Here is a 12,180-nt window from a genome sequence, read left to right as displayed (position 1 = left end):
TATAATGGAATTTAGTGCACCAATCAACAAAAAATCCAGTGTGGAATAATGACAATATTATGAAAAGGACAGATTGCACCTCACCATATACTGAAGATGTTGAGTCACAGACAGGCACAACAAAAAGAGTGCTAAACAAGTAACCTTTTGGCCAGAATGCCTTCTTTGCAGTATACAATACACACACATTCACACAAACACACCCCACATACCTGTGTCCAGTCTGTGGCCAGTAACTGTCTCTCTCAACAGCCAGAGACAGTGGTCATGTGTGTGTGAGTTGTGTTTGCATATATATATATTAAAAACAAAGATTCCAAGACTTACCAAGCGGGAAAGCGCCTGTAGACATGTAAGTCTTTCCGCTCCCGGGATTGGAATGAGTCCTTACCCTCTCCCTTAAAACCCACATCCTTTCGTCTTTCCCTCTCCTTCCCTCTTTCCTGAAGAAGCAACCATCGGTTGCGAAAGCTAGAAATTCTGTGTGTGTGTTTGTGTGTTTTATTTATTGTGCCTGTCTACCGGCGCTTTCTCGCTTGGTAAGTCTTGGAATCTTTGTTTTTAATATATTTTTCCCATGTGGAAGTTTCTTTCTATTTTATTTATATCATTAATTTGAACCCAACAATTACGTTTGTTATTGTCTCTGTTGCATTTCAAAATCTTTTCTATCATCTTCCCTTTTTCCGTAATCTACCATACATTTTATCCTGCCTAATTGTACTCAATAATATGTAATTTACTTCCAAACCATAACCTAAAAATGTATAACGCTTTCAACATTACCGCTGCTATAAAATCCACTGTTCCAAGTTTACAAACATTTCGTGTAAACTCGTGAATACTATTTCACAGCTTCAGTTCCTTTCACCCATTAAACAACCATCTCAGTTATTTCCAACAACTTTCGTTTTATTTCCATTCCCGTTTTTCCCACATTACCGATCACTTTTTAGCAGCTTCCCACAGGTTGAAACGTTATTATTTCTTCATCGAACAATTGTTAGCCTCATTTTCATAAGCTGCCAGTACATAACCAGTCCTTTGAATACGTTTACACTCATTTTTTCGAAATCTTTTTGGAGATTTTTTTCAAAAAAAAATTTTTTTCGAAAAGTTTCTTTTCGAAATTTTTCTGAATTTCCCCACCCTTTAACGTGTTTTGGAGACAACACAACTACCTAACCTTTGCACCCATTGTTGTTCACCAACCTAAGTTCAGCACAAGCTCATCTCAAACCAACACTTTTTTGACTTTTTTCACACCTTTATCTCTCCCTATATATATTTCTATTTATTTTCACTTTAACCTCATATTACCCTTTCCACCTTCCAATACTATGTCAACCTCACAACATCACACCTGTCCTTTCTTCACCCTAAGGTAAGTCTTTCCGCTCCCAGGATTGGAATGACTCCTTACCCTCTCCCTTAAAACCCACATCCTTTCGTCTTCCCTCTCCTTCCCTCTTTCCTGAAGAAGCAACTGTCGGTTGCGAAAGCTAGAAATTCTCTTACGCCTAGAAATGGAAAAAAGAACACATTGACACCGGTGTGTCAGACCCACCATACTTGCTCCGGACACTGCGAGAGGGCTGTACAAGCAATGATCACACGCACGGCACAGCGGACACACCAGGAACCGCGGTGTTGGCCGTCGAATGGCGCTAGCTACGCAGCATTTGTGCACCGCCGCCATCAGTGTCAGCCAGTTTGCCACGGCATACGGAGCTCCATCGCAGTCTTTAACACTGGTAGCATGCCGCGACAGCGTGGACGTGAACCGTATGTGCAGTTGCCGGACTTTGAGCGAGGGCGTATAGTGAGCATGCGGGAGGCCGGGTGGACGTACCGCCAAATTGCTCAACACTTGGAGCGTGCGGTCTCCACAGTACATCGATGTTGTCGCCAGTGGTCGGCGGAAGGTGCACGTGCCCGTCGACCTGGGACCTGACCGCAGCGACGCACGGATGCACGCCAAGACCGTAGGATCCTACACAGTGCCGTATGGGACCGCACCGCCACTTTCCAGAAAAATTAGGGACACTGTTGCTCCTGGGGTATCGGCGAGGACCATTCGCAACCGTCTCCATGAAGCTGGGCTACGGTCCCGCACACCGTTAGGCCATCTTCCGCTCACGCCCCAACATCGTGCAGCCCGCCTCCAGTGGTGTCGCGACAGGCGTGAATGGAGGGACGAATGGAGACGTGTCATCTTCAGCGATGAGAGTCGCTTCTGCCTTGGTGCCAATGATGGTTGTATGCATGTTTGGCGCCGTGCAGGTGAGCGCCACAATCAGGACTGCATATGACCGAGGCACACAGGGCCAACACCCGGCATCATGGTGTGGGGAGCGATCTCCTACACTGGCCGTACACCACTGGTGATCGTCGAGGGGACACTGAATAGTGCACGGTACATCCAAACCGTCATTGAACCCATCGTTCTACCATTCCTAGACCGGCAAGGGAGCTTGCTGTTCCAACAGGACAATGCACGTCCGCATGTATCCCGTGCCACCCAACGTGCTCTAGAAGGTGTAAGTCAACTACCCTGGCCAGCAAGATCTCCGGATCTGTCCCCCATTGAGCATGTTTGGGACTGGATGAAGCGTCGTCTCACAAGGTCTGCACGTCCAGCACGAACGCTGGTCCAGCTGAGGCGCCAGGTGGAAATGGCATGGCAAGCCGTTCCACAGGACTACATCCAGCATCTCTACGATCGTCTCCATGGGAGAATAGCAGCCTGCATTGCTGTGAAAGGTGGATATACACTGTACTAGTGCCAAAATTGTGCATGCTCTGTTGCCTGTGTCTATGTGACTGTGGTTCTGTCAGTTTGATCATGTAAGGTATCTGACCCCAGGAATGTGTCAATAAAGTTTCCCCTTCCTGGGAAAATGAATTCACTGTGTTCTTATTTCAATTTCCAGGAGTGTATGTATATATATATATATATATATATATATATATATATATATATATATATATATATATATATATACACTCCTGGAAATGGAAAAAAGAACACATTGACAACGGTGTGTCAGACCACAGCGGACACACCAGGAACCGCGGTGTTGGCCGTCGAATGGCGCTAGCTGTGCAGCATTTGTGCACCGGCGCCGTCAGTGTCAGCCAGTGTGCCGTGGCATACGGAGCTCCATAGCAGTCTTTAACACTGGTAGCATGCCGCGACAGCGTGGACGTGAACCGTATGTGCAGTTGATGGACTTTGAGTAAGGGCGTATAGTGGGCATGCGGGAGGCCGGGTGGACGTACCGCCGAATTGCTCAACACTTGGAGCGTGCGGTCTCCACAGTACATCGATGTTGTCGCCAGTGGTCGGCGGAAGGTGCACGTGCCCGTCGACCTGGGACCTGACCGCAGCGACGCACGGATGCACGCCAAGACTGTAGGATCCTACGCAGTGCCGTAGGGGACCGCACCACCACTTCGCAGCGAATTAGGGACACTGTTGCTCCTGGGGTACCGGCGAGGACCATTCGCAACCATCTCCATGAAGCTGGGCTACGGTCCCGCACACCATTAGGCCGTCTTCCGCTCACACCCCAACATTGTGCAGCCCGCCTCCAGTGGTGTCGCGACAGGCGTGAATGGAGGGACGAATGGAGACGTGTCGTCTTCAGCGATGAGAATCTCTTCTGCCTTGGTGCCAATGATGGTCGTATGCGTATTTGGCGCCGTGCAGGTGAGCGCCACAATCAGGACTGCATACGACCGAGGCACACAGGGCCAACACCTGGCATTATGGTGTGGGGAGCGATCTCCTACACCGGCCGTACACCTCTGGTGATCGTCGAGGGGACAATGAATAGTGCACGGTACATCCAAACCGTCATTGAACCCATCGTTCTACCATTCCTAGACCGGCAAGGGAACTTGCTGTTCCAACAGGACAATGCACGTCCGCATGTATCCCAGGCCACCCAACGTGCTCTAGAAGGTGTAAGTCAACTACCCTGGCCAGCAAGATCTCCGGATCTGTCCCCCATTGAGCATTTTTGGGACTGGATGAAGCGTCGTCTCACACGGTCTGCACGTCCAGCACGAACGCTGGTCCAACTAAGGCGCCAGGTGGAAATGGCATGGCAAGCCGTTCCACAGGACTACATCCAGCATCTCTACGATCGTCTCCATGGGAGAATAGCAGCCTGCATTGCTGCGAAAGGTGGATATACACTGTACTAGTGCCAACATTGTGCATGCTCTGTTGCCTGTGTCTATGTGCCTGTGGTTCTGTCAGTGTGATCATGTGATGTATCTGACCCCAGGAATGTGTCAATAAAGTTTCCCCTTCCTGGGACAATGAATTCACGGTGTTCTTATTTCAATTTCCAGGAGTATATGTGTGTGTGTGTGTGTGTGTGTGTGTGTGTGTGTGTGTGTCTTTTTGTTGTGCCTGTCTGAAACTCAACATCTCTACTTTACGGTGAGTAGCTATCTGCCCTTTTCATAATATTGCCTGATTAATTTTCCAGTACTATGCAAAACATGGATGTTTCAGTATAAAATGTTTATTTGAGACTGCACAGTACAAAAGCTTCCATCATATAGCATCACTCAGCAAGAACTGACAATTTAAAGAACAGGCTGCATGTTATTTCACTCAGTGTCCACTCAGACAGTTTATTGTGGTGACCATGCCACTGGAAAATCTATCCTTAATATTTGTCTGTCTTCTGCCATTGTTTATATCATTTTTGTATGTCATAATTATGCATTTAACTATTAAAGGCATTCCATGCAGATTTCCAAGCGGCCAAACATTTCATTAGCTTCTCCCCCCCTCCCCTCCCCCGTCTCCCTTCAAAGGAAAAGTAACTATATTGTGGGAGGTGTAGTAATGTATGATACAAAATACCTCTGAGAAAAATCGAACTGTGATCATTCTTTTTATCAATTCCTTATACTGCTGGGATTAAGTGGCATCTAGATATCTGTCTTCCCAATTTAGAAATAAACTGAAGAATTTTAAAAAATGCTTTCTTCTTGTTGATTTCAGTACTAGGTATTCTTTTGTTTACCATATGCTGTCATATGAGACCATATCTAGTAAGATACCATAAATGTGTTTTATGTGTTCCCGGAAATCCACATGTCAGTGTGATCTGAACCATTCTCATCATTTCTTGTAGCTGATCCTGGACGTGATAGTATCATATTTTTCTCATATTGTTGGTCCTCTGACTATGAAAAAATTAATGTAATTGCTTAAGAAATCTAATAGCAAACACAAATAACAGTTTCAGAGTGTACATAAATTGCTGTTTGGACTTAGTGGAAGTTTGGCATGACATGGTAGTTAACAACAATGTAAATACGTAATTATAAGAATTGGTATCCAGAAAAGGTGCTCCAAGAGAGCAGAGAACAGAGGGCTTGGTAAGTTTATGTAAATATGGATTAAGAGAGACAGAAATTGGAGGAGATAAACTGAATGCAAATGATTACTGATTCATGCTTGTTTCCTTGCAATGTATGATTGTTCTTGATTATTTCCTTTAAATATTTCTAAAATAAATAAAACCACTGGAATTTTGTATGTATTCTTCTTGTTAACCCATTTTTCTCTGGTGCTGTAAGTCCTCTGCCTCGAGGAATAATGAAACTAAATTCAATGATTGTGTTCGTACATGTTTTCCTTTTTTTTCAGTTTTAAGTACCGTAATCCAGTTTTAGAATTTAATATTCAAGAAGTATTGTTCTTCCCGTAATAATGAGTCTATGAGTAATGCCTGTAAAGCAAAAACTTCACTTCTGTTTAGTACTCAGTCCTATTTCTTAAGGAGTTTTTAGTTCTATCATGAATGTTTTCTTTTTGTACGAAGGCCACAGTTGTGTATGCTTAATAATGCCTGTTACATCTATTAAAAAGACATGATTTTAAGTGAGGTTTGAAATGAACTATTGCATCTAAACATTTGGGAACAGAGAGACATACCTTCCCCATTCATTTGTGAATGTTTGAATGTAGTTTTAAAATTATACCTCATACTACCAGAAAGGGAAAAACGTAGAAACAACCTGAAAATATTATTTGTTGACATTCCAAATCCTTCCCATTTAATCTCCATGTTTTGCTTCACTATGAGTGCTGAACTTAAACTATAAATAATCCATTGCTTCAGCTTTCAGTGAGAGTTACTGGTAGAAAAGACAGTAAATTAGAGATAATTGTTAATTTGTTATTTCATAAAGTACAATTCTGAAATCTCATTTTGATCTCTAGTTTAGGTTGAGCACTTCTAAACCATTTTTTATTTGGAAATTTACCATAAATAATGCATGTACTATTTTTACTATGCTTTTAATAGCAGTATTAAAATTTTCAGTAACAAGTTTATATTAAGATGTATTTCCACCTGAACAAACAACTGAAAATTATCAACATACTTTTTACTGTAGAGCACGTTCTTCAAAATAAAAATATGTTCATTAATTTCACATTTAAGGAAAAGGTATTTTAAATGCATGCATCTTCCACAAAATTTATCATTTTGTTATATTTATTATATTAAAGGGATGGAGTTTTAATACGTTCTACATCACTCAGTAGGTAACGGTCAGATCAGGATACTTGCTTATGAGTTAAACATAATAAATTTAAGCTTTCAATTAAATTCAAACTACTGAAAAATTAAAACTTAAATGTGTAAATCATAATTCAGTCAGTTTAACTCTCAGCAGACATATGGACATTAGGGATGTTTGGAAACAGACATGAAATTTAAATCTTAAATTAAGAAGGTTCCTTTTTTGGAAGGTAAGCATGAGGAAACATAAGGCTGAAACATTTATTATTTCTTTTATTATTTTACATGCATCTTGCTGTTTCATTTATCTCATATCTATGAAGAAGGAACATTTGCCTTCAAATGCTTGAGGTTTACAGTCTGAGTTTGCACTTCGCTATATTATTACTTCCACCAAAAGTTGCAGCAAATATTATCCTACCACTCCATTTTTAAGCATTTAATGAATAAATAAATATTACTAAACTATTTGAAGTTTCAGTTTTCAGTGTGTTACAATAAGAATGTTCATAGAAGTTAGGTTGCTTTATAATTACAGCTACGTGGTGATAAAAATAAGACACTCTGTTTCCTAATGACACATCATCAATTTATTCAATTTGCTATCTTTTAATTCTTCTTTATTTTGCATGAACTATACAAAACAGATAGATACTAACTGTGGGAAACAATGTCTTTTTTTTTTTTTTTTTTTTTCAATATACCTGAACTGACATCTCAGTAGCTTTGACTGTATGCATGAACAGTCAGTCGTTAATATGGCAGGTCCCAGTTCTATCCACATAATAACTTTGTGCTCATCTAAAGTTAGCCATTCAGTTGGTTTCTGTAGCTCATCTTTTCTTCCATATCATTTCAGACAGAAAAAAATTTTAAGAGGAGGAGATAAATGATTCTGAATCTGTCTTAGAGGCATAGTGGCATGTCCTTACAAATGATTGCATTAAGTAAGAGATCGATGTTTTGATCCAAGTCTAGCACGAATGTTTAACTATCACACAGATTAATTATCTCTTATGTATTACAAATATCTGAACATTACATCAAGTCTGCCAAATCATAGCAGGAACTGGTTATACATTGCTTAACTGTCTATAAAGTTGTATACGAAACATATGATTCAAACAGAACTTGGGATAAAATCATGATGCATATAATGTTGATTTAACTGTCGTGATCTCACAGCTTTTTGAATAGAATTACTAGTTTCAGCTTTGCAATAGCCATCTAGAGACGCTACTAGAAAATTAAAAGAAAGTACATTATTAGTTACTGCATTAAGAAATTAAGAACAAATGAAAAAGGCATAACAAAACACAACATATATCTCATTCTGCTGCAGTGCAACAAGTAACATGTAAAAATAATATGAGTGAAACCTGCCGTGTTATAGATAGGATGCAAAGCAATCGTAGAGGTTGTTGATGTGTATCTAATGCACAAATAAGTATACAAGGCAATTAAAGGGAAATTCATTTAAAAGTATACGTCTCTTTAAAATATTCTCAGTTATAAATAAAAAATCAAGATCTTTTAAAAAATGTTTAACAATATGAAAAATACAGTAGTCTTCTGACAATTTAAAATGTTCAAAAAACAAAAATTGATTACAGATATCTACATCTACATCTACATGACTACTCTGCAATTCACATTTAAGTGCTCGGCAGAGGGTTCATCGAACCACAATCATACTATCTCTCTACTATTCCACTCCCGAACAGCGAGCGGGAAAAACGAACACCTAAACCTTTCTGTTCGAGCTCTGATTTCTCTTATTTTATTTTGATGATCATTCCTACCTATGTAGGTTGGGCTCAACAAAATATTTTCGCATTCGGAAGAGAAAGTTGGTGACTGAAATTTCGTAAAAAGGTCTCGCCGCGACGAAAAACGTCTATGCTGTAATGATTTCCATCCCAACTCGTGTATCATATCTGCCACACTCTCTCCCCTATAACGCGATAATACAAAACGAGCTGCCCTTTTTTGCACCCTTTCGATGTCCTCCGTCAATCCCACCTGGTAAGGATCCCACACTGCGCAGCAATATTCTAACAGAGGACGAACGAGTGTAGTGTAAGCTGTCTCTTTAGTGGACTTGTTGCATCTTCTAAGTGTCCTGCCAATGAAACGCAACCTTTGGCTCGCCTTTCCGACAATATTATCTATGTGGTCCTTCCAACTGAAGTTGTTCGTAATTTTAACACCCAGGTACTTAGTTGAATTGACAGCCTTGAGAATTGTACTATTTATCGAGTAATCGAATTCCAACGGATTTCTTTTGGAACTCATGTGGATCATCTCACACTTTTCGTTATTTAGCGTCAACTGCCACCTGACACACCATACAGCAATCTTTTCTAAATCGCTTTGCAGCTGATACTGGTCTTCGGATGACCTTACTAGACGGTAAATTACAGCATCATCTGCAAACAGTCTAAGAGAACTGCTCAGATTGTCACCCAGGTCATTTATATAGATCAGGAACAGTAGAGGTCCCAGGACGCTTCCCTGGGGAACACCTGATATCACTTCAGTTTTACTCGATGATTTGCCGTCTATTACTACGAACTGCGACCTTCCTGACAGGAAATCACGAATCCAGTCGCACAACTGAGATGATACCCCATAGCTCCGCAGCTTGATTAGAAGTCGCTTGTGAGGAATGGTGTCAAAAGCTTTCCGGAAATCTAGAAATACGGAATCAACTTGAGATCCCCTGTCGATAGCGGCCATTACTTCGTGCGAATAAAGAGCTAGCTGCGTTGCACAAGAGCGATGTTTTCTGAAGCCATGCTGATTACGTGTCAATAGATCGTTCCCTTCGAGGTGATTCATAATGTTTGAATACAGTATATGTTCCAAAACCCTACTGCAAACCGACGTCAATGATATAGGTCTACAGTTAAATGGATTACTCCTACTACCCTTCTTGAACACTGGTGCGACCTGCGCAACTTTCCAATCTGTAGGTACAGATCTATCGGTGAGCGAGCGGTTGTATATGAGTGCTAAGTAGGGAGCTATAGTATCAGCGTAATCTCAAAGGAACCTAATCGGTATACAATCTGGACCTGAAGACTTGCCTGTATCAAGCGATTTGAGTTGCTTCGCAACCCCTAAGGTATCTACTTCTAAGAAACTCATGCTAGCAGATGTTCGTGTTTCAAATTCTGGAATATTCCATTCGTCTTCCCTGGTGAAAGAATTTCAGAAAACTGCGTTCAATAACTCCGCTTTAGCGGCACAGTCGTCGATAACAGTACCATCGGCACTGCGCAGCGAAGGTATTGATTGCGTCTTGCCGCTTGTGTACTTTACATACGACCAGAATTTCGTCGGATTTTCTACCAAATTTCGAGACAATGTTTCGTTGTGGAACCTATTAAAGGCATCTCGCATCGAAGTACGTGCCAAATTTCGCGCGTCTGTAAATTTTAGCCCATCTTCAGGATTTCGCGTTCTTCTGAACTTCGCATGCTTTTTCTGTTGCCTCTGCAACAGCGTTCGGACCTTTTTTGTGTACCACGGGGGATCCGTTCCATCTCTTACCAACTTATGAGGTATGAATATCTCAATTGCTGTTGCTACTATATCTTTGAATTTGAGCCACATCTCGTCTACATTTGCATAGTCAGTTCGGAAGGAATGGAAATTGTCTTTTAGGAAGGCTTCTAGTGGCACTTTATCCGCTTTTTTAAATAAAATTATTTTGCGTTTGTTTCTGATGGATTTGGAAGAAATGGTATTGAGCCTAGCTACAATGACCTTGTGATCACTAATCCCTGTATCAGTCATGATGCTCTCTATCAGCTCTGGATTGTTTGTGGCCAAGAGGTCAAGCGTGTTTTCGCAACCATTTACAATTCGCGTGGGTTCGTGGACTAACTGCTCGAAATAATTTTCGGAGAATGCATTTAGGACAATCTCGGAAGACGTTTTCTGCCTACCACCGGTTTTGAACAAGTATTTTTGCCAACATACCGAGGGTAGGTTGAAGTCCCCACCAACTGTAACCGTATGAGTGTGGTATTTATTTGTTACAAGACTCAAACTTTCTCTGAACTGTTCCGCAACTATATCATCGGAGTCTGGGGGTCGGTAGAAGGAGCCAATTATTAACTTAATTCGGCTGTTAATTATAACCTCCACCCACACCAATTCGCACGGAGTATCATTCTAAAATTGAATACATTTTGAGGGTTCTAAAATTAGTCTTATATGGAGGAAGATGAAATAACCTTTAGGCACGTACATATTGTCCTGTTTCTCATATTCCTGATTATGTTTTGATTCGGACAATAAATAATGAAAGGAAGTAGTTTTGTCAGTATTTCAATACACTAAATAAGAGGTAGCAGGGTTTATAGGGGAAAGGTAGTGAAATGCAGAGGTTACCAAATGGCACAGTATTTGTAGTTGTATGTTCTTTCTCATGGCTACAATTCTTGTTATGCTTTTCTGACCAGTTTAAATTGTCAGACAACCAATACATTTTTTGTATGAACATTTTTTTAAAAGAGCTTGGGTTCTTATATACAACTGAGAATAATTCAAGAACTGTACTTTTAAATGAATTTATTTTTAATTACTTTGTATAGTTATTTGTACAATAGGCATGCATCAGTGACCTCTAGGTTCACTTTGCATCCAATGGGTAACTCATTGAAGCACGCATGACCATTCTGACTCATGTTATTTTTCATGTAATGACTCGTTACTGTGCAGCAGAAGGAGAGGTATACTGTGTTTTTTTTCTATAACTCCTGTCATTTGTTTTTAATTTTATAATGCAGTAGCTAGTAAAGTACTTTCTTTTAGTTTTATTGTAGAGTGTGAAGATGGTTACTGCATATCTGAAACCAGCAATTCTATTCAAAAAGTGTGCTATAAGACAATTAATTTAAATGTTGTAGCAAATTATTAGATGTCCAGGACTGGAAGGTTGTTATTATGTATTTAACTCAACATTATTTTTACTGAGAATAGGTGCAAAACTTTGGGCCAAAACAAAACTGATTAGATTGTTCATTGTACACGAGTTAAATTTCCACTAGTTTCTTCTGAAATGATATGAAAAAAGAGAGGCAAAGAAGCTGTTCAGGTGGAAATATATTTCAAAATAAGCATACTGTACAGTAAATGAATACTTTACCACAGCAGGGTCAGAGGTCGAGAGGCGGCCCACTACCACCCCACGGTCGGAGAGGTGGTAGGGGGGGCGGAGACTGGGGCCCGCGCGGCCCCCCAGAGGAGGGGCACCACCAGTCACCGCAGCGGCCACAGCGCGGGCAAGAGGACCACCACCGTCAACAGCCACAACACCAACAGCAGCAGCACCAACAGGCTTTGCAGCCGCTGTCGCAGCAGCCACCGCAGCAGCAGCCTCAGGGTCCGGCACAAGGACAGGGAGTGTCGGGCCCACAGCAGCAAGATGGGGGCCAGCAGGCACAGCAACAACCACCCCAGGCCAGCAGCCGACCACTGAAGGGCGTGCCCAGCGTCGTTCCGGACTTCGTCATCCCCAACAACAAGGAGTCACCCACCGCGCCCGTGTCGGGATCCAAGTTCCCGGAGGCACCAAATCTCATGCAGAAATTCAGCGAGATGACAGGCGGCG

General features: G+C 41.5%; 1 protein-coding gene across 9 annotated transcripts in view; it reads left to right on the top strand.

Annotated features, from left to right (window-relative positions):
• Nucleotides 1-11,858, top strand: part of LOC126284265 (RIMS-binding protein 2-like) — a 1,431,128-nt gene extending 1,419,270 nt beyond the window's left edge. For all 9 annotated transcript variants that reach the window (XM_049983077.1, XM_049983076.1, XM_049983073.1 and 6 more), the window contains exon 25: nucleotides 11,721-11,858. In XM_049983077.1, coding sequence (XP_049839034.1) covers nucleotides 11,721-11,776 — 56 coding nt within the window. In that variant the 3' untranslated portion in view covers nucleotides 11,777-11,858. The remainder of the gene's footprint in view (nucleotides 1-11,720) is intronic.
• The last annotated feature ends 322 nt before the right edge of the window (nucleotides 11,859-12,180 follow it).

The sequence above is a fragment of the Schistocerca gregaria genome, chromosome 8 (genome assembly GCF_023897955.1).
Source record: "Schistocerca gregaria isolate iqSchGreg1 chromosome 8, iqSchGreg1.2, whole genome shotgun sequence".
Classification (NCBI taxonomy): domain Eukaryota; kingdom Metazoa; phylum Arthropoda; class Insecta; order Orthoptera; family Acrididae; genus Schistocerca; species Schistocerca gregaria.
This window is presented reverse-complemented; position numbering and strand designations above follow the sequence as displayed.